The sequence below is a fragment of the Corvus moneduloides genome, chromosome 7 (genome assembly GCF_009650955.1).
Source record: "Corvus moneduloides isolate bCorMon1 chromosome 7, bCorMon1.pri, whole genome shotgun sequence".
NCBI classification, from domain to species: Eukaryota; Metazoa; Chordata; class Aves; order Passeriformes; family Corvidae; genus Corvus; species Corvus moneduloides.
In genome coordinates this window covers 5481951-5504446 of record NC_045482.1, presented here as the reverse complement: position 1 = coordinate 5504446, position 22496 = coordinate 5481951, and the positions used below count along the sequence as shown (strand labels likewise).

Here is a 22496-nt window from a genome sequence, read left to right as displayed (position 1 = left end):
CGGCACATCTCACAAAGCTGCAAATTTTTTTGCCTTTTAAAACATGCCATATGCATTACTTAATTGAATTTTCATGTTCCTGTTGCTTCCTCTCCCCAGTATATATTCAGGTCACCAGTCCATCCTGGTCCCTCCTCTGGAGCTGGAGAGCAACGTGTCTCTGTGGCTGTCTGCTGTCAGCCAGTACAAAGTGCGTGTCACCTTCTGCTCATACTCCGTGATGGAGATGTGCACCAAAGGCCTTGGGACACAGACTGATGTTCTCCGGGTGAGTGGGCTTCATTTTTCCGCATACTGACATAAACATACATGTATCTTTCTAAAAATACTTCATTTTGGCTTGGAGAAGACGAGTTTTTAAGTGTTTCTGTGATAGCCTTCCATTATGTCTTGAGTTTTGGGGAGTGTTGAGACTGCCGGAAGATTCAGCTTCCGTGTTTCTGGTGGAGGGAAAAAAATGAAGTCTTCCATTTTCAGTTTTAATTATTTGTACAACCTCAGTGCTGCTGGATATTTTTGAGGTTTTGGGCAAAATACATAGCAAGCCTATCAATTTGTTTGTGTCTGAGACAAGAAAAAAAACCCAACACCAAACAAAAAAAAAAAAAAAATCCCAGACAAAACACACACCAACAGAAGGAAAAACACCGAAGGCCCACCAAACACAAAAAACCTCACCCAAAACAGCCAAAAGAAAAAGCGCCCCAAAACTCAGCAAGTCTGACTTACTTTCAGATATCACTCGATACCAGAAGTGCTGAGTTCTAAGATGGGTATAATCTTCCTCAGTCCTGGAAAGGTTCCAGGCCAAGTTGGATGGGGCTTGGAGCAGCCTGATCTAGAGGAAGGTATCCCTGCCCATGCAGAGGGATTGGAATGAGATGAGCTTTAAAATCCTTTCCTTCCCACTCAAAGTTATGCTATATGATTCTTTGATTCCTAACAACAGCAGTTGCACCCTGATACATCTATTTATTTTTGAGGAAAATCTCTTAACTCAGATTGAATTTCCTTGAAGAGGAAGGAGCATTCCCACAGCAGTAGTAACTCGGCTGCTCAGGACTTCCATTGGGAATGTGGCAGCTCCTTCACAAGGGTGGCTGTATTGTGTGCGCTCAATAGAGACAAAAAAAACCTGTCCCTCTGTTCCCCTGGGCCTCACCAAAGGCAATCCTGGCCCACAGCCAGTTGCTCCAGGTTCACATTCACATTGAGAGGAGCTGATGATGTCTGGAACACCTAAACTGTGCAGTGCTGGGTGCCAGCAGGTCTCTGGCAAGCCCAGCCCTGTGCCAAAATGATATTTCAAGGGTTTTTCAGCTCAAAATGCTGAGTCCCTGTGTTGCAGCTACACGATGTCTGTAGTGTTAAACGAGTTCATGTCTTACTCTAGTGCCTTTAAAGCCCTTCTGTTGCACAAATAAAATGGTTTATTTCTAGAAATGCTGTCTTTGAAGTTACAATGTTGTTCTCCCCTCTCAGATGAAGGGGGTTAACCTGTCCTGCGTGCGCACCTGCATGGTGGTGGCAGAGGAGAGACCGAGGATCACCCTCACCCAGTCTTTTTCCAAGTTATTCAAAGACCTGGGCCTCTCTGCTCGTGCAGTGAGCACTACCTTTGGGTGCAGGGTCAACGTAGCAATTTGCTTACAGGTGAGATTAAACTGCTTGTTCCTTACACAGAACCTCTGGGAACTTGGTAGAAAATCATGTTCAGCTGAATGGATTTCTTTTTCTAATGAACTAGATATCCATTGCTTGCTTGCTTCATCACCAAGTTAAATAAGCTTTTGAATAAGATGTTTAATATGATGTTGATTATGATAATTTCACTTTTCTGTACTAATTGACCAATTGATTTGCTTTTCCAATCCAGAGGGTCAGTACTAAGAAACTTGTTTCCTTCCTTCTATGCAGGAGCAGCATTAAATAAACAACTTCCGATTCATAAATATTGCATGTTACAAGCAGTGCTGTTTCAGCTTTTGTGTGATTCAGATTTTGTCTTGTTTTGTATAATGTGGAATTAAATGGAAGACAGAATTCTGCAAATAAGACCCAGGAAAATGAACACAGTTGGCAGGTTTTTTTGACTTTTAAAGATCTCAGATGAGTATTAGCAACATGCAAATATTTTTGTCTCACCTTGTGTGAGAGCTGGACTTTTTTTTTACTTATAAGTATAAAATTGGAAGCTTTGAGAGGGAGGATATGCCCATAAAGTCCTCAGCCCTGCTTTACAGTCTGGAGATAATGACATGCTGTGGGTCAGAACACCTTCTGACAGTCTAGTATTCAGCTGATAATAATATTTTATGTGTAATTTAACCAGATGAAGTCTAACTTTGCTTAATGAGATATTTCTTTTCCAGTCAGGAGATTAAAAAAATATATAAATATATATATATTCCAAAACTTACCTGAAAAATCAGGTGTTAAGTAAGTGTGGACTAGAAGATGGGAAAGCACCCTGGGGTTTGGAGGATGCTTGAGTTAATAAATAAAGTACTCAGGTTTCAGATGAGGCAGTATGTAGCTTTGTATGTGGGGAATATCTTAGGGGGCACATGGATTAAGTATGTGTAATTGTAAATTTCATGTCCTTTTTTTTTGTATAAATTACACTTAATAAAATAGGATTCTATGAAAATTGCTGCTGTACTTCTGCAAAACTTTCGGTTTTCCTTTTTTCTTCTTCCTGGTGCCCACTAGATGAAGAAAAGCCTTTTTAGCTCTCAGAATATATTAGAGTGTTCTGGGTTTCCTACGAGAGAGATATTCTGGAACATGAGTTACCTAAATATGTTGCCATTCACAAATGTTTCCTTAGTTTCTCTAATTTCTTTCACATTTAAAGGAGAAAGGATTTTTAACAAGACCAAGCTAAATGGTTATAATGAAATAAGGTCAGAGTGATTTTATGAATCAATAGGTAGAAAAACAGGAAGAATACACATGAAATCAAGATGACTGTAAATTAAGATTCTGAATTCATTGAATAAAACATTTCAGCTGTCAGGTGTGAAAGAATAGCTTTCCAAATTGCCTGTGTGAATAAAAATTTCAAAAGCCAGTTTGGGATAAAGGGGGAGAAACAGTTTTTCTGCAGAATACTGAATGGCAGCATGAAAAGGACTCCAAAAAAACCCTGTGAGGAATACAGGACTGATGGGCGGTTAAGCTTCCCCTTAATTTTATGCCTTTTTCATCTCTGTTTTCCATTCTTGAACCCGTTTTTAGTGGAAAGGGTTTTCTTCCAAAGTGATACTGTATTAGACATTTTTTAATAAATTGGATTTAAATGAATGTAAATGAATGACTAAATTTTTTATACAAATTAGCAGGCAGATAAATACCTGTCTTCCAACCCTGCTGAACTGGTTCACTGAGAAGGTGTTCTGAAGCTGCAAATAGTCTTACAGCAGGAGAAGGGATTTATTATAAAGCAATGTATGAGTTGCCTTGGCCCTCTTTTGTTCATTATCTGTGACTTGCATGTTTCCCAAAGAACCACCTAAAAGTGCCAAGCTCTCAAATAATCTGAAATGGAAATTTTCTTTTCATTCTAAAACAGTGTAAGTTTTGTTTTCTGTCTTACTGTGTGTATCTTATGTTTCTAGTGCCTCTTTGTTTGTATTTTCTTTTTTTCCCCTTTCTCTCTGTTTCCCACACTTTGATGGCCTCTGTTACTTCTGTTTGTGGTCCTGCTGTCAGCCAAACAGGCTGGGCAAGCTGGCTGAACAGGTATAGTGATGCATGTGTGCTTGTCACGTCCTAAAGTCCATCTGGTTCTGCAGTGTTAGGAACTAGGCCCACATAGGTTTATGCTTACATCCTTTTGCACTGGCTGTGTGGGTTTTAGAGCAGGTGCTTACTCAAATAAAATCATAAAAGCTGGATTTTAAATTTAAAAATTTTCCAAAACTTAGACTTACCTGTCCCACATACTTCACTTGTGCATTCATTGGCTGATTCCATAAAAAACGAAAGGCTCTGCAGTAGTCACTGTTGAAAGGGGGGCTACTTTATTTCTTGTACATTAGGGAAGTGCTTTATAAGTGTCAGTAAAAAAGGGAGAGAAATTTGTGAATTTATGTGGCTATGAGAATGAAAGCAGGATGTTGTGGCTTCTGTTGAATTTGTTTCTTCTTCCTTATTCTTAGGGAACAGCAGGACCAGATCCAACAACAGTCTATGTAGATATGAGAGCACTTCGACATGACAGGTACAGTCTGTGTTAAAGCATTAACTCTTCAATGGCCGTGGAGAAGAAACTTCAGCCTCAGTGCACTGGTTTGCTGAAATATCCTTGGCAGCAGTCAACTGACTCCCTGCCGTGTTGTATCCCTGTGCTGTGCAATTCCAAGAAATCTGCTCTCTCACAATCCTTTAGGTAGTGGAAATAGTACAGAGTCTCCCTTAGTCTTTTTTTTTTTTTTTTTCCCCCTTCAAACCAAAACAACTCTGTTCCCTTAGCCTTCCCTGGGCTGCACTGTGTCACTTAATTCCAGTTAGGCTCCTTGCTCTTTACTGTTTGTAATTCCTACTGATGCTCTGCCATGACTCAGTGTGACAAGCAGAGGTCCAGGAGAATCCGGAAAAGAAGGTGAATTTAAAATCCTGGTGGGACTGCAACCTTCAGGCTTTTTTGGAAAAAGTTACTCATCTTTCCAGAGAGCAGAGTTACAGATTCTTGAAAGAAACATGGTCTGTGGGAATGCTAGCAGGGAAGTTAGAAGACAGCTAGAAACTTAAGTTGCGAATAACTGAGAGTAACTGGGTGATTCATTGCAGCTCAGTCAGTGCAGCTAAGGTTGGGGTAGCAGTGCATATACTAGAACACTTCTGTTTAAGTTCTTGTCTTGGTTTGAAAGACAGGTGCCTGCCAAGGAAGGCAGGAACCTCCCTTGGAATGGAGACAATGACCCCCTTCTCTCCAAATTGTAACATTGAAATTAAGAGGCTTCCAGGCAAAGATATGGGAAAAGGAATAACAGTTCTTTACTTGTATGTATGTATGTATAACAAGGCAGACAAACAACCACAACGGCAGCGACAGCAAACAAACCCACAAACCCAGTGCCAGCCTCTCTCAGCTGTCAGGCACCTTCCCCTTGGGTGCAGTTCTGGTCACAGCCGGTGGGGGCGCTGGTGGCTCCCGGCCGGGCGGGGGGGGGTGCAATGGTTCCCCCGTGCCTGCAGGGGGCGCTGTGGCACGAGCGCCTCTCTCATCATGTGGGTGATGGCGGGCGCGCCGGCAGGAGGGATGGAAAAGGGGCTCCCTTTACAAACCCACAGGGGCAGCCGATCTCGATGCCCCTCAGGATGGCAGAATGGGCTGTAGCAGGAACCTTGGAGCAGCAGCTGGAACGGCAGAGGCAGGCACACCCCGGGGTGACAAACAAAATGTAGCAGAAACTCCACAGCCTTAGCAGGAACTGCGGGGTTTGGGCAGACACGGGGTATCGGGGTGAAGTGTAGTGAAAAACCTGAAGTAGCAGCAGAAGACAGCAGGGCTGGGCAGCGGCAGCTGGGCTCCCACAAGCAGCTAGGAGAGACTCACTCAGAGGGGCTCGCGGCTCAGGGTCACGGGTTTTCCCCTGGGCACCCAAGTAGATGGTGAGGGTCCTTTTCCATTGAGGTAGAGTGTTACTAAGGTCCCAGTTCAACAGCTGCTCTTACGAGCAAAGCCTCACTCACGGTAGAAGCAGTAAAAGGCGGAACTCCATGGTGGCAGCAAATTCTTCCCACAGTAACCACAGATTGGTCCCCTCCGATCCAAGAGCGAGTGAGAGAGAGAAGCTGAGCCCAGCCCCTGACCCCCCAGCCAAAATCTCAAGGTATCTCTGCCCTTCCCAAGAGAAAGCCCCTCAGCTAGGAGAGTGCAGCCAGCTGCACCCCTCCCCCTCCTCCATGGCTATATCTTTTGTCTCTCTTAAGTACCAGTCATTATCATCTCTTAGGCAACAGATGGGAGAAAATTCCCTGAGAGAAAAAAAAAATCTTAACCTCCAACAGTTCTTAAAGCCTTGTACAAATGTATCCTCTTATTTTCTCAGGGTGCGTTTGGTGGAGAGAGGTTCTCCACACAGTCTGCCACTTATGGAGTCTGGGAAGGTGAGAGACTTGAGTGTGATTCTTCCTCCTCACAGAATCACAGAGTGGTTTGGGTTGGAAAGGACTTTAAAGCTCATCTCATTCCAGTCCCTGTCTGCCATGGGTGGGGACGCCTTCCACTAAACCAGGTTGCTCCAAGCTCTATCCAACCTGGCCTTGGACACTTCCAGGGGTGAGGTAACCACAGCTTCTCTGGGCACCCTGTGCCAGGGCCTCAGCACCCTCACAGGGGAGAATTTCTTCCTGACATCTAATCTAAACCTCCTCTTTCAGTTTAAAGGCATTATGACACTCATTATATCCTCATGGCACTCACCTCGGCAGGGAGCTGCATCACCTGGATCTCAGTAAAGAACATGTGGGACAAGCTTGGCTAATCAGAATGTGTCCAGGAGAGCATGTTATGATTGAGTAGCTAAAGTGAAGATAGGTGCATGACATGAAGCAATAGGATAAGTTGCTACCACTGAAACAAATCTGAGGCTTTCTGAAGTCATTTTCTAGGTGTGAAACCAATGCTGAAGCTGCAAAACGGCTGCTCAGAGTTAAAATTATTTAACAGGTTAAATAATAGTGGTAGAAAGAGATGGTTGGTATCTGTGGTGCAGAAAGGAGTAGTAAGGGAAGCACAGACTGTTGCCTTCTGTTTGATTTTTGTTTTGATTAATTCATTTTCTTAACTTCTATTTGCTTCTTATTCAAGATTCTTCCAGGAGTAAAGGTCATCATAGCACACACAGAAACCAAGGGACCTCTGGGAGACTCACATTTAGGAGAGGTAAAGGTTTGGTACCCTTGTACTGTGTTTATCAGTAGTGATGTGATACATTGATACCTCCTCTTAGATAAATGCCTTTCTTCCCCTGAGTGGGACGGCCAGGATCACCCTGGTGTGGCACGTGAATGAACCCCTCAGAGGGCTGGCACTGTTTGCATTCCTGCACATGTGGCTTCACAGCACCAGGTGAGACCAGGGCACTAGACTGTGTCTGCCTGGCAGCTTGAACAGGTAGGGATGTACTCCCATCACTGGGCAGCGGCAAAAGGTAATTTGCTGCTTGGTTTAACCTTTGTTTTATAGGCATCTTTTGTTGTGTAATAAGATGCCCAGCTAATAGGTTAGCAGGTGCTCCTTCCCAGTAAGCGAAATGCCTGGTTCATTTTTTTATGGCCTTTACCATCCCCCAATTACATGTATACAAAACTCCTTTTCTCTGGTCAGAAGTTAATGATTTCAATAAAACTGGCATTTTGGAGTGTAGGTGCTGGGTGAGACGGATGGAGACGGACAGTGACGAGAGATCTCTATAGGCAGGTCTTGGGACACATGGGGTTTATTGCAAAGGGCGTGGGTATAGGGGCACTGCTCAGAGCTGCCAGACTCAGCTCTGAGCAGGCCCAAGAAAACAAGAGAGTAAGTGGGTGAGAGAGAGAGTGTAAGAGCGAGAGTGGAAGTAAGAGCAAGAGAATAGAATGGAAGTGGAATGAAAGTGGTAGTAAGGAAATGTCTGAAGTCCTGGTTACAATACAATAAATCATCTTCTGTACTGAATATTCTAATTGTCACTAACCAATCTAATACAAGATACAAATCCTATAGCATTTACATACAGCCTATAAGAGTTCTTATATTACCATAGAGTGTTACATCTTAACTTCTAAAAACTACTCTTTGGACCCCTTCTGCTGAGCTAGTAGGGTCTGCTCTGACCCTTGGACCTGCTTGCAAGCAGAGGGTATTGTTCCATCAAGAGGGGATTACCTTCAGTCGGCCATACCATTGTTTTCCAGTTGTTCAGTAACTAAGACTTGGTATTTCAAAAGTGGCTTTCATTTCGATGTTGCCTGTAGTTTTCATATTCCCAAAATCTTTTGTCAGGCAATCATATTTATAAGGCTTTCCTATTTCATCTTCCCCAACATCTCCCCCTTTCCGATGAACAATTAAGATATTAGACATAGTCCTACTCGTCATTTTTTGCACACACTGAAGTATACAAGGTACTGCTACTAAAACTATAATTATTACTACTAGAATAATCAAGCCTATTTTACAGAGTTCCCTTAGCCAAGGTGCAAAGCTCCAACCATCAAACAAACTGTCTAGCCAAGACGGGTCATCTGTTGTAATTTGGTTAGCTAGGTCCCTTAGGTTTTGTAACTGTTTGTGAATGGAAACAGAATGATCGGATAAGTTCATACAGCATAATCCTTCAAAATCTTCACAGCCATGCCCATGTGCTAATAAAAGATAATCAATGGCAGCTCTGTTTTGTAAAGTGGCATGTCTGACTGCCTCTTCATCGGTTAACAAGTCACTGATCATAGTAGAGGTGGCATTTACCTCCTTGCTGAGCCAACATCCCAACTTGTTTAACTGTTTTAATGCAATTGAGGAACTTAACTGAGGAAGAAAAATGCTCGCAACAATTGATTTTTCAGAGTTCCAAGGGTGAAAGTCACTATCACAGTCGCTCTCATACTGATGTCCCCAGGAAGATCTAATCTTTCTGTTTTTCTTTTTGATTACTTCTTTGACACTGGGAGCAATAATTGTAAGTTGTCCCAGAGCACAAGGGCCACCATCTATTTTTGAAGGTATACCTTGCCAGGCTCTGTCTCCACAGATGAGCCAAATTCCTCTAGGGAATCGAATAGGAAGTTTGTTAAAACGATCTGCATGAGGTTCGTCGTATATAAGAAGCTTAGCTTGGTTGCACCAAGAAGTTACATTGCTATAAGCTGGGTGATATGGGGTAACGTTTAAATGAGGACCGTTTTCTCCTAGAAAGTGAAAGAAATAGCTGGTATCCATAGTTAACGAGCCTAGGATTTCTAGCTCTTGAAGGTCAGATTTATCAATTTTAGAATTATCAATATAAGTTTGGTGTTTATGGCTGGTAGTTGGAGATACTTGATGATCGTCGTATGGCCAGTACTTATCAAGAGTAACATTATCAAAACCTTCTGGTAAAGGTATTCCAACTAAACAGGTTGAAAAAGGTTTGTCAGGGCTTGTGTCAGATAGACAGATGGTATCGGAGCCTGCAGATTTGGCTAAAGCAACCCAGACATTTGTCTTTGGTTGATTTACAGGTAAAGCTTCACTGCAAAAACAAAAACATAAGAATAAAAGCAACATGCACGCGCGCAGATGAGAAAACTCCATTATTTTCTTGAGCTGTTTTTGGCAGATCACTTTCTTCTGGTGATTCTGCGCACTTCAGGTTTGGGTACTTGCTTCCTGGCTTCCACTTGCAGGGTCACTGGCTGGTATGGAGGCGTCGGCAGGTTTTGATGTGTGGTATGGCTTCACGTTTTTTGCTGGAACCCACTTGAGCTCTCCACCTGTGGAAACACACGCAAACCCCTTCCCCCATGTTATAAGATTGTATGGTCCTTCTATTTTTCCTGATTCTAGATTCTTAATTAAAACTAGGGGGTGCTCTTTCAGTTTTGCTTTTTTGTTGTTTAAGAAATGTCTGAAGATGGGGGGATCAGGCTCTTCTGCAGAGCTATTCAAAAAATTATAAACATACAAAGCCTTATTCAACCTCCTTTGAGGTGTATCCTGGGCTTCTCCCCCTTTCTGTTGATCTAAAATGCGTTTTAGAGTTTGATGTGTTCTTTCTATTATTCCTTGACTCGTGGGGGAGTAGGGAATGCCAAATGTATGGCGGACACCCCAGTCATTTAAGAATGCAGCTAATTCTTGTGAAACATACGAAGGACCGTTATCAGTTTTAATTTCTTGTGGGATACCCAAATAGGAAAAAGCTTGTGAAAAATGATGGCAAACATGCTTAGCTGTTTCTCCTGTATGCACAGAAGCGAAGACTGCATTTGAGAATGTATCGACAGAGACATGGATATTTTTAAGTTTTCCAAAAGAGGGGTACTTAGTGACATCTGTTTGCCATTTCTGTAAGCTCTCCAACCCCCGTGGGTTGGTGGCTCCTGAGGAGGGGATAGGTTGAACAAGCTGGCAGTTTGGGCATGCTCGTACAATATTTTGAGCTTGCTCTAGGGTAATATGAAAATCTCGTTTGATTGCCTGTGCATTTTGGTGAAAGAACGCATGACTTAATTTGGCTTGTTCAATAGTGTTAGGCAAGGTAGTTGCAGCAAGCACCGAGGTAGGATTTTCGATGTCTGCTGCAATTTCTCCATCCGATGCTGCTGATGCCAATGCATCAGCTCGTGCGTTTCCTTCCGCCATAAATCCTGGAAGACCAGAATGAGCTCTAATGTGGCAAACGAAATAAGGGTTAGTTCTGTGTGATAAAATTTGGTAGAGACAGGTGAGCCAAAGACACAATTTGTCATTGTTCACATCCTTTAAAACTGATCCTTCAATCCTCTTAATAATACCAGCAACATATGCTGAGTCAGTGATTAGGTTGAAAGGTTCTGGAAAGAGCTGAAAAGCTCTTACAACAGCCGCCAATTCAACAATTTGAGGAGAACCTTCAACTTTTTGAACATCTTGCTTCCAGACTTTAGTATCTTTTTTTTGCCATGTGACCACAGAGTTGTGTGTTCGCCCTGACCCATCAGTGAAGATAGTGACCGCATCTAGAGGCTCTTCACTGATTAGGGGTTTTTCTTTGTAGCACAATTTAGCTTTGATTATTCCGTGTGCTGGGTAATGAATAGAGCAAACGCCTGGAAAATTGAACAAGGCATACATCAAGTCCTCTGATTTTTGCATTGCCCAATCGAAATAGGATTTGATCATGGGCAAATAAATAATTGCAAATTCACAACCTGCTATTGAAAGAAGCCTTGCTCTGCCTTTGATGATGATTTGAGACATCATTTCTAAAGGTGTGAGGATTGTCTTTGGCGACCTGTAAGGGAGAAAAACCCATTCAATTATCAACAGCGGTTCTATTTGAGAGGAATCCCATTGAAAAATGAGGCCGTACAGTCTCAACTTTTCTCCTAAAACTGCAAGGGAAAAGGGTTTGTTAGGAATACAGCAATGTGCCTGCCTGTTTTGCAGAGCATCAGTAATTTTTTCCAGGGCCTTGCAAGCTTCAGGAGTGAGAGATTTAGGGGATTTAATGTCACTGTCTCCTCTCAATAAATCAAAGAGTGGAGCAAGTTCATCATTAGTGATTCCTAGCACAGGCCTGACCCAATTGATTTCTCCTAAGAGCCGATGCAAGTCCTGCAAGGTACGAACATCAGTTCGAATTTGTATTTTTTGAGGTGTAATAGACTGTTCTGTTAGTTTCCATCCTAGATATTTCCAGGGAGCAGTCTCTTGTATTTTTGATTCAGAGATCACCAGCCCAGCCTTTCTGATTTCAGCAACAACATTTTTACGAGTTTCTTCCATTTGTTTTTGTGTTGGCGCTGCGATGAGCAAATCATCCATGTAGTGGAGAATAACTGATTGCGGGAATTGCTCACGGACTGGGGACAAAGTACGGGCTACAAAATGTTGGCAAATAGTCGGTGAGTTCTTCATGCCTTGAGGCAAGACTAGCCAATGATACCTTTGAAGCGGCTCTTGCAGGTTTGTACTTGGAACGGAAAAGGCAAAACGAGGAGCATCGTCTGGATGCAGTGGGATGTTGAAGAAACAGTCTTTTAGATCGATAATTACAAGCGGCCAATTTCTTGGGATCATGGAAAGGTTGGGTAGGCCAGGTTGGAGAGGGCCCATGTCTTCAATTACTGCATTGATTTTTCTGAGATCATGTAACAATCGCCACGTGTCAGAAGTTTTCTTATGGATTACAAACACAGGTGAGTTCCAGGGACTGTTAGTAGGTTTAATGTGGCCTTTTTGCAGTTGTTCAGCTACTAGTTTTTTGAGGGCACTCAGCTTATGATCTGGCAGGGACCACTGGTCGACCCAGACAGGGGTGTCAGTTTTCCAGGTCAGTTTTAAGGTACTGAGTGCTTTAGTGGCCCCTATGAAAAATCCAGTTCAATTTTGGCTCCCCATTCAGAGAGCAAATCTCTTCCCCACACTGTGATGGGTTTTTGCACTACATAGGGACGGATCAATGCCTTTTTCCCTTGTGGTCCTGTAATACTGATGACAGATTCGCTCCGCAGGCATGGAGTGACACCTCCAATGCCTGTGAGAGCGCCTGGGGGGGTTCTTAATTTCCAATCTGTTGGCCAATGATAATAAGAGATAACAGAAACATCTGCCCCCGTATCAATCATCCCTTTGATGTTAACTTGAATCCCACCATTTGACAATTCACAAGTTAGCATTGGTCGTTGTTGACTTATGTGTTGAACCCATAGAACCTCAGGACTTTCAGGAGCAACTGAGAAACGGCGCGGTGGTATTTGTTCCGCAGTTCCCATGGGCAGTGCTATGGCAATAGCTATAGGGGTTCTAGGTGGGATATACAATGGGGGATGGCAGGCATTTGCTAGCACTAGCAGTTCTTCATTGCAGCTAGCAGATATTACGCAAGGCAAAACCAGCAGTCCCAGGATGTTATTCCTCTCTTTACCAACAACCAAAAAGTCTTGTCTAGTTTGTGAAGTCCCTGTAATTCTTGTTGAAATATAGTCATAACCATTATCCTTTAAAAAGGTTGCTGGCTTGGAGGTTGCCAAAGTGCACTGGGACCCTGGGGGTAGCAGGCCTGGGTCATTACTTGGGATTGCGCTGATGGTGAAGCAAAGTGGTTCTGAGTCGGGGTATTCATAAATTTTACCTTGGGTGTTTGGGGTGCCACTACTTGTTTCGTCACGCGATGGCATTGCGCGCTCGTATTGGAGTTTTTTGGACTGTGTTTTCCACTTGTATCTTGTCTGGATCGACACTGCCAGGCAAAATGCTTTCCCTTCTTGCAGATAGGGCAGCGATCTGGTGCTTGTGCACCCTTTTTGAGTTCTGGGCAGTTCTTCATGATATGGCCGGGTTTTTTACAGGAATAGCAAGGTCCTGAAGTTACAGTAGCTTGCATGACAGTCATGGTGTTGCTTTGTTGCTGGAGGTTTAGATGCAAGGCAGCCAGGATTTCAGTAAGTTTTTGGTCTCGTGCTTCTGCTTGTGCTGCCTGTGCAGCTGTTTGTACTGTTTGAGCTGTCAGAGCCCTCTCAATTTTTTCTCCTAGAGCTTTTCCAAGTTCATTTGCTTGTATAGTTGCCACCTGCTGTGGACCTCCTATTTTGTTACAGGCATCAATCATCTCAGGCACTGTGGGTCTTTCTTTTCCCAGAGTTTTGGTAACTTTTTTACATTCCGCATTGGCATTATTTTCAATAATGTCCCGTATCATTATTGGGCGAGCTATGTCGTCGCTGCATTGCCGTTCTGCTGCTTGGATGACCCGGTCCACAAATGTGGTGAATGGTTCAGACAACTCTTGGCTAATGAGATTATAGGCTTTCTCAAAGCTTCCTGCAGGCTGAATTTGCAAGAAGGCTTTGCGAGCCATCTTTTTGATGTCATCTAATGCTGTTTTGGGTAAATTTATTTGATTGTCATTTTGATCATCAGGATGGTCACCAGTCAGCTTAGATATGACAAGGATACGAAGGTCTGCGTCAGTACTTTGTTTATAAGTGGCTAGTACCCCTGCAAGCAGTCTCTTCCATTTGAGTTCCCATAGCATATATTGTGAGTCTGTGAGAATTATACTAGCAAGATTTTTACAGTCATTTGGTATAAGTGTATGTCCTTCTAGGGTACTTTTCAGCAGTTGCTTAAAGTATGGAGAGCAGATACCACTGTCCTTTATTGCTTTCCGCAACTCTTTAATCTCATGGTGTGGGATAGCTTGCCATGTTCTAGGACCACCAGCTTGTTGGCCGAATAGTACAGGCATAGCTAAAGGATTCAGATTTTCCTCTTTGCAAATTTGGCGTCTGACTTAATGCCAGTCTGTAAGTTGAAAATTATTGAAACATTTTTGGGAGTTTTCTACTTTTGGGATTAATGCAGGCGAATCTTCAGGGTTTAGTGTCTCTTTCTGAGTTGAGAAGTCTGTCCCAGACACTGGGGGGACACCAGAGCTGTTTGGGAACAGACTTAGTTCTTTTTCGGAATTGTTTTGTATTGGGATTAAGGGGTTGGCATTTGCAGGGGCAGAATAGTTCTCAGTCTGTCCTGTATTTATAAAAGCAGGTGTCATATTCCATCCTCCCCCTCCTTGTTGCACGGCTTGTGTGCTTGGCTGTGCGATCGATTGGTGATACAAAGTAGTCCCATTCGGTGCCGGGAGCACAGAGGGCGATAGCGCAGCTGGGTGTTTGAGGGAGTGCGGGCGTGAGTTGGTGCTGCTTGGGTTGGCTCCAGGATGCGGCGGCGAAGTCAGAGAGGCAGGCGGCGGAGTCGCGGGAAGATGTGCGGCTGGTCCCGGGAGCGGTGCTGTGGTTGGAGGAGTGTGAGCGGAGTGATATGGCTGATCCGGGAGTTGCAGCAATTGCGCATGCGTGTGTTGCAGCAATTGCGCATGCGTGGGTTGCGGCAATTGCGCATGCGTGGGTTGCTTCATCAGGTCCGCGCGGCAGGCTGTGATGGCGGTAGTCAGTGTGGCGGGTGGTTGGGGCAGAGCAGGAGATGGCAGGACTGCAGAACCAGGGGCTGGGGCTGCGGCCGCGGGAGGCAGGAGGGCCGGTGGCTGGATCGCGGCGTGCTGCTGCTGGGAGCTTGTAGGCTGGGCTGGGGTGGGTGGTGGTGCAGCGGGCAGAAACGGCGCTGCTGGAACGGCGGTGCCGGGAACGGTAGCAGGGATGGGAGTAGACATAGGCGTCTGTGGTGCTGCGGGGCCGGGGGACTGCTCGGGGCGTGCTGTGTGCGCTTGAACGGCAGGGTGGGGGGGTAGGGTTCCTGCGGTAACGTGCACAGGGGGTGCCGGGGACACCAGTGTGGCCGTGACCGGCGCTGTAGGCACCCGTGGTTCGGGAGCGGCAGGAGACTGTGAAGACGCAGCAGCGGCGGACGCGGATGGAACAATGGCTACCATTGGCGCCGTGTCGGGGGGGGGGGGACCTGGGGGGCTGGAAGAAGGGTCGCGACTTGGCTTTGTGGGGGGCCGGCTATAATGGCAGCCATGGCCATAACCGGCGCGGCTGGGGGAGGGGTAACACCCGTAGGTAGCAGGGGGGTAGGCGCTGGTCCCGCAGGGGTATCGCCGGGGGGCGGGGCCACCATGATGTCAGCAGCTGGGGGTGGGGTAAGAATGACGGTAGCAGCGGGGGGGGTGGAGCCGCGATGACGGAAACGGGAGGGGCACGGGGGGGTAGGGGCAAGGGGTGGGGCCGCGGAGACGCTGGAACCGAGGGCGGGGACCGCGGGGGATGGGACAGCGGGGACGCGCGGGATGGCGGGAGCGGTGGGAGGGGCGGGAGGGTCCGGTGGGGTGGCTGGGGCCGGGATAGTGGGTGCGGGGACCGCGAGCACGGGGGGCGGGGCGGCACGAGTCAGCCGGACCGCGGGTACTGGAGCCGCGGGGTCCGGCGGAGGGGCGGGGGCCGTGCTCCGCTGCGGGCTCGCGGCGGCAAGGGGCGGGCTCGCAGCAGGAGCCGGGCTCAGCGGGGTGACTGCTGCGGGCGGCGCCATCGCAGCAAACAGCTCTACCAGCGCTCTGCAAGCTGGGAGCAGCTGCGCGGCAGCCATATCCCGGTAGGAGATATTATTAAAGAGCTTAACCCCAACTGTGTCCCAAAAGTCTCTTGTAAAGACGGCTGAACGGTCAGCATTTGGGAAATTAAGTCGGGTCCATTCTAAAAGATTTTTTAGCTCGTGTTTAGGCAACTGACTTGGACCAGAGCTTATAAGTAAATGCTTAAGTTGCTTATAGAGATCTCTGTCATGGGCAGAGTGGGTTTGTCCCATTTTTTAGACCAGTATGATACTCACTTAGATGATGTCGCAGGAACAGCGTCCTTAGTCAGATGTCTGTCGTGCGGGGCTGGCCAGGCACTCCACTCAGCAGTCAGGACGCCGCTTTTCGGTCCTTTCCCAGAGCTCCGATTTCAGGCGTCGCTTGGCAACGGCTTTCCGTGCTCAGGACCTCACGGGTGGGTCCGCACTGAGAGCTCCAGCGCGGGCGGCGCTCAGCACTACTCGCCTGTGCTCGGGGCGTGCGGCAGGTTTCCCTCCGCAGAGCTCCAGTCAGCACTCCTTAGCAGCGTGTCCGTGCTCGAGGGGTGATACGGCAGACCTCCTCAAAGAGCTCCAGGTAGCCGCTGCGCAGCAGTGGCCGCCCGTGCTCGAGGACTGCCAGGCAATTCCCTCCAAGAGCTCCAGGTAATCCCCGTGCTCGAAGGCTGCCTCAGCATAATTATAGAGCTCCAGCTACTACGATGCGCAGCAATGGTATGCCGTGCTCACAACACGTTCTAGGTGGTATAACTGGTCTTTTAGTTACCGTCCATGGAGAAGTCTCCCACAGATGGAGAAAGCTGAACCGGGTGTTCACTCACGTTGTGCGCCAGACTGCAGGTGCTGGGTGAGACGGATGGAGACGGACGGTGACGAGAGATCTCTATAGGCAGGTCTTGGGACACATGGGGTTTATTGCAAAGGGCGTGGGTATAGGGGCACTGCTCAGAGCTGCCAGACTCAGCTCTGAGCAGGCCCAAGAAAACAAGAGAGTAAGTGGGTGAGAGAGAGAGAGAGAGTGTAAGAGCGAGAGTGGAAGTAAGAGCAAGAGAATAGAATGGAAGTGGAATGGAAGTGGTAGTAAGGAAATGTCTGAAGTCTTGGTTACAATACAATAAATCATCTTCTGTACTGAATATTCTAATTGTCACTAACCAATCTAATACAAGATACAAATCCTATAGCATTTACATACAGCCTATAAGAGTTCTTATATTACCATAGAGTGTTACATCTTAACTTCTAAAAACTACTCTTTGGACCCCTTCTGCTGAGCTAGTAGGGTCTGCTCTGACCCTTGGACCTGCTTGCAAGCAGAGGGTATTGTTCCATCAAGAGGGGATTACCTTCAGTCGGCCATATCATTGTTTTCCAGTTGTTCAGTAACTAAGACTTGGTATTTCAAAAGTGGCTTTCATTTCGATGTTGCCTGTAGTTTTCATATTCCCAAAATCTTTTGTCAGGCAATCATATTTATAAGGCTTTCCTATTTCATCTTCCCCAACATGGAGTAGTCAAAATTGTCTGTGAAACAGATCTTTTAAATCAATTAATGATGTTGTCTGTGTCTGGCAAAATAACCTATGTTTATTCCAGTTTGGATTTGTTTTATCCCCTAGATATGGGTGAGTAGCCCACACAATGCTACTGGTTACTACACAGTGTATGGAGAAGAAGCACTGCACGCTGATCACTTTACTGCTCGCCTGAGTTTTGGGGACACTCAGACCATGTGGGCTCGCACTGGGTACCTGGGCTTCCTGCGCAGGACAGAGCTGACGGATGCCAGTGGAGGTGAGAGGGAACACCAACCTACAGGGGTACTTGTGTGAGGCTCCTTGGGAAAGCCGAGCCAGCAAAGATAAGGCTGGCTGGCAAGTTTATGCTGACTTCCATCACAGAAGACTCCTGAATTAAGTAGGAGATGTTCTGTCATTCAGCAGGTTCAGGATATGCATAGACACCAGTAATTTTACAGTCTTTCGAACGTTAAAGGTCTAGAGGAGAAACTTTCCAGTAGAGAAAATAAATTGTTCATCTGGGGGTTTTTTTGATTTAAGCCAAGATGTCTAAATTTGGGAAAAGTTTGTCTTCCATCTGCTGTGTTTTCTGTTGAGACAGAATACAAAGTAGATACAGCTCTTGATTATCATATACTTTAAAAAATAAATCTCTGAACATCCTAAAAAAAGGAGTTTGAGTGCTTGTAACTTAATAACAAACGTATATTGCTGTTTTTCTGTGATTGGACATAAATGAATAATGGTGTCTACATTAATAGTGTCAGTGTCCTGACTGCTGCCACTGGATAATGATAGCAAGTTTTTGTGCCTTGTAGCTTTCTGAAAAATCACTATCATAGAGGTTTTTATCACCATGGAACAATGTTGCTTGTCCTTTAGCTTTTAAGAGGCTTTGTGCAGTGAATTAACATACAGTACACATGAAGTACAGCTTCGCAGCATGATTTTCACCTCCAGTGACACAACTGACCAGAACTCTAAAACAGTTAACAAAGAAAAAGCAAAATTGAACTGAACAAGAGTTACAGGATGAATGCAGAGAGTGTGTCCTTCAGGCAGGGTCTAGGAGAGCTTTGTTTATTTCACCTGGCAGAGCTGAGCCTGGGGAGAGGCTGTTCTTATTGTGTAAACTGTGGGATCTTAAGGAGCTGAGTAGAATTTTGCTGGCATGAGGACAAGTGGGCACAAGCTGATGTTAAAAAGAAAAAAAGAAGATAAATTTGGAAATCAGAAAAGTGTCTGTGTTAATCAGAGAAGAAAATTTCTCTTGTAAGCATAGTGGAACGAAAAGATGCTTTAATGGCAAACTTTGCTTGGGTTTATGAACTGAGGTCACATTACATGAGAGAAAGGACAGAACTGGATGACCCAGAAATTCTTTTCAGTGTGGTTTCAGTTGCTTGGAGTCAATAGGCAAAAGTGCTACATGAGCTCTTCATTCTCTCCAAATGATAGAGCTTGTATTACAGACTCTTCCCCCTAGGAAGCACTGGGAACATCTTAGAACGTCAGGAATAAGCACATACGAGTGACTGTGTTTGTCCTGCAGATGTGATGATGTTGAAATGTGTGTGCTGTATTGCAGAGAGGCATGATGCCCTGTATGTCGTGGGCTCTTTGGATGAAACACTGGAGCTCAGAGGAATGAGATACCACCCCATTGACATAGAAACCTCTGTAATCAGGGCACATAAGAGCATTGCAGAATGGTAAGAACCTCAGCATTATTCTTCTGGAGCACTTTATTTCTTCTAAAGCAGAAGAACTTGTAACTTCCTTGGCTGTGTCAGAATGTACACATGTGGGTGTGGTAAACACATCTCAAGGATTTCATGGACAGTGTCTTCTCACGCGTGTTATTCCCGTTTGGGCCTAATGAGTTATGTATATCATTGGCTGTAGGTCCTCTCCAGCCTCAGAGCATTCAGGTTTACTTGTAAGCTTTGGGAGGTCTTGTCTTTCTTTTAATAACCTTTTTTAATAACTTGTCTAGGTATTTTTTCCTCCCCATTAACATGTGTGTCATGCCAACAGTGCTGTGTTTACATGGACAAACCTGCTGGTGGTGGTGGTGGAGCTGGAAGGCTCAGAGCAGGAAGCGCTGGATCTGGTTGCACTGGTGACCAACGTGGTGCTGGAGGAGCATTATCTCATCGTTGGTGTCGTGGTCATCGTGGATCCCGGGGTCATACCCATCAACTCCCGTGGCGAGAAACAACGAATGCACTTGAGAGATGGATTTTTAGCTGATCAGTTGGATCCTATTTATGTTGCTTACAACATGTGAGAACAGCAAATCACATCAAGGCTAAAGCACCAAAATCCAAGGGACTTTCCTCATAATAACATCGGAATCCATGCTCTGTGTTTTTAAAAGCTGTTGAAGACCTTAGGAAAATGGAGATACTTCTCTTTACATAGAGACCTTCATCTCCCGGACTGCATTTGCTTTCATAAACCCACTGTAACAGTCACAGCTGTCTTAGGATAGAGAGTTTACTGGAATTCCTGAAGGAAGCTTATTAGAACTATCATGGACCAATTTTATTTTGGGGGGGGCAAGGGGACGAGAATAATTATGAATGTCAGTACTTGATGCACTGCATAAAAGGACATAGAATGGGGTGAGGAGAGAACACCAGCTGTGAGGAGGACTCCTGGAAACTGCACCCAAAGTCGTGAGTAACGATCCAGAGTTCACCCTCCACATGACTGCAATATATTGGCAGTATCAGGGTTGGGACATAACCTTCAACATTGCACACACCTCTACCACATTCTCTCCTGAAAGGAATTTTGCACATCTCTGAGATTTAAAAATGCAGTCTTTTTATTTTAAATCGCTGACTCATCCCTATTCAGAAGAAGCCAACCTGTTCCAATCCCGGATTCAATGTAACAGTTATGCTGCTGTTAAGCTTTTTTGTACCAAGCAAAAACAAATACTGTAACAAGGTTACTTACGGTGCCATGCTGGACTCTGTAATGGTATTATAAACTTTATAATAAAATACAAAGTAATACCCAGTTTTAAGTACTTGATGCAGGAGCCTTCAGTGCTCTTGCTCTTCTAACGCCATGGTAAAGTTGCTTGTTTTCATAGTGTTAGCTGTTAATTCCTGCCCTGCATAATGCCAAGGATTTGAAAATCCGTTCCAAAACCACTAGTGTCTGAATGATTTTTACAAATGTTTACAAAGCATGGGCCTACAATATGTTTTCCCTGAATATTCTGTGCTAAAACCTAAAATAGTAACTTTTCCCCCCCATCATGGAAAATCTATTCAGTGTTAGTTAGCTCGAGCTGCTGTGGTACAAACTTCCTTTGTTTTCTTTGGAGTTGTGTTTAAGCTCTTTTGTTCAGGCTAAAATATCCAGTTGGTTGAGTCACAGTTGGACTAATTAAGGTTTTGAAGTTTCTGCCTGATCTAATACTGCAGTGAACCTAATGCAGAAAGAGAATAAGAAGTTATTCAAATATTCTGTGTTTGAAGGTAAGCAAATAATTATTTTTATAGTTTTGTTAAAGACTTTGAGAGCTACGTAAAATTTTTTTAATAATGCACAAGTTTGGAAAAGAGGCAGTTTTTTCTGCAAGGCAGTTCTGCCTAGATCAGTGCCTAAGAAAGATGGATGTCAGTCCGCTGATATATCAGATTTATCCATGGTCAAATAAACTCTGAAATCTTCAAGAAAAAGCTCTCCTCTATAATAGTTATGGGCCATGATGGTGTTTACCTGTGGTGTATAATACAGCTGCATACTCTGACTGTAATTATGTACAGAACTTGTGTAACTTAGTGTTTGAGTGCAGCAGCCTCCAGCAGCGGGCTGTGGAACACCCCTCCTGCCAGAACAGCTGGCAAAAGGAGAGAACTCCCTAACCTCCAGTTCCATGTTGTAGTTTTTTAGCAAATAAAGCATTGTAAGACTTTTGTATTGAGATACTGCTGAAAGTGAGACAAGTTGCCTTGTAAAGTAAAACAAAAAGCTTATTAAACATTTCAGAACAACTCTTGCCAATCTGACTTGATGAATGCTGAAACTTAGGCTGTTAGGTCAAAACCTTGGCTTAGCACAGTTCCCACGCATATTTCAGATGGTTTAATGCCTTAAGAGCTTTTTCTGCAAAGCTTTGCTACAATTGCTTTGCAGGTAAAGTAGTTGTAAAGCCTGGATGGTCCTGAATTTCCTATGTTTTGAACCTCTGCCATGCTGCAATGCTGACATCACTATGTCATGTGTGACATCACTGCCATGGGGCTGGCGGGGCATGGCTGGTATGATGTCACTGCCATGGTGCCACTAAGCAGCTGCTCTGTGCGTGGCCGAGCCTTTCCAGGGCCTCTAAGCTCCAGCTCCAGCCACAGACTGGCCATTCCCCTGCTTGGTTTGCAGCGGGACATCCACCCAAGTTTATACCCTTGGAAAACATTGCAGGAGGCACCAGCCGGACAGAAAGAGGCCTGATGCCAGGTCTAGGCTGATGACTGCTAGGGAGAAAGCACTAGCTGAAAAGGAAAAGCACGAGCAGAAACAGCAGGACCAGGTTGATGCCCTCCAGCAACCTCATCCGACTAACCCACAGCAGCCGCTGTGCTGCCAAAATCCTCCGGAACCGTCAGGATAAAGAAAACCCTCTAACAGTGTCTTTGTAGTGCTGGAGAATGAGGCAGTACTTTATTCCTGGCCAGGGTTTGTAAGTGGCTGACAAAATTCTAGCCTCTACCCAGACACTGATACAAAACTTTTTCACCTATTCCTACATTTTAGCAAACGAATTAATGTTCATTGGTTTTAAATTGTGTAATTCTCTTTCATTTATTAGTATACTGTCCTCTATTGGTTATTGATTCCTCGCTGTTCATGCTGATTAGTCCATATTTTTAGGGGTTTTAGTATCTGTTTCCTCCAGTAGGGACTTTTCAACACACAGACATGGTCTTTGTTAGTCTCTTCTGGTTTCTGCAAAATGTCCTTGTAGTCCATAAATTCTGCATTCCAGATGTCCAGCTTCAACAATGCATCTTTCTCTCCCAGGCTTTGTTCACTGAAGCATATCAGAGTTAGTTTATCAAAACTTTATGTCTCAGTAATTTTCCCAAGCTGTATTCCCATAAAAGTAACTTAAGACAACTTTGCTAAATGCTGGGTAAAAGTGATGCAAGATTAACGCACTGCTTATAATTAATATACTGGTTTTGTTTAATTAAAATTTAATAAAACCATTAATTAAAATTTTTTAAAGTTACATCGTTTCCAACAGC

At 44.8% G+C, this 22496-nt stretch overlaps 1 protein-coding gene across 5 annotated transcripts in view; it reads left to right on the top strand.

Annotated features, from left to right (window-relative positions):
* DIP2A (disco interacting protein 2 homolog A) overlaps nt 1-22345 on the top strand; it is a 93682-nt gene extending 71337 nt beyond the window's left edge. For 4 of the 5 annotated variants that reach the window (XM_032113765.1, XM_032113762.1, XM_032113761.1 and 1 more), the window contains 9 exons: nt 100-268; nt 1483-1653; nt 3715-3744; nt 4164-4225; nt 6060-6117; nt 6821-6895; nt 17326-17500; nt 18815-18938; nt 19264-22345. In XM_032113765.1, the coding sequence (XP_031969656.1) occupies nt 100-268; nt 1483-1653; nt 3715-3744; nt 4164-4225; nt 6060-6117; nt 6821-6895; nt 17326-17500; nt 18815-18938; nt 19264-19516 (1117 nt within the window). In that variant the 3' untranslated portion in view covers nt 19517-22345. The remainder of the gene's footprint in view (nt 1-99; nt 269-1482; nt 1654-3714; nt 3745-4163; nt 4226-6059; nt 6118-6820; nt 6896-17325; nt 17501-18814; nt 18939-19263) is intronic. The other variant, XM_032113764.1, reaches the window with a different exon arrangement.
* Nucleotides 22346-22496: the final 151 nt, after the last annotated feature.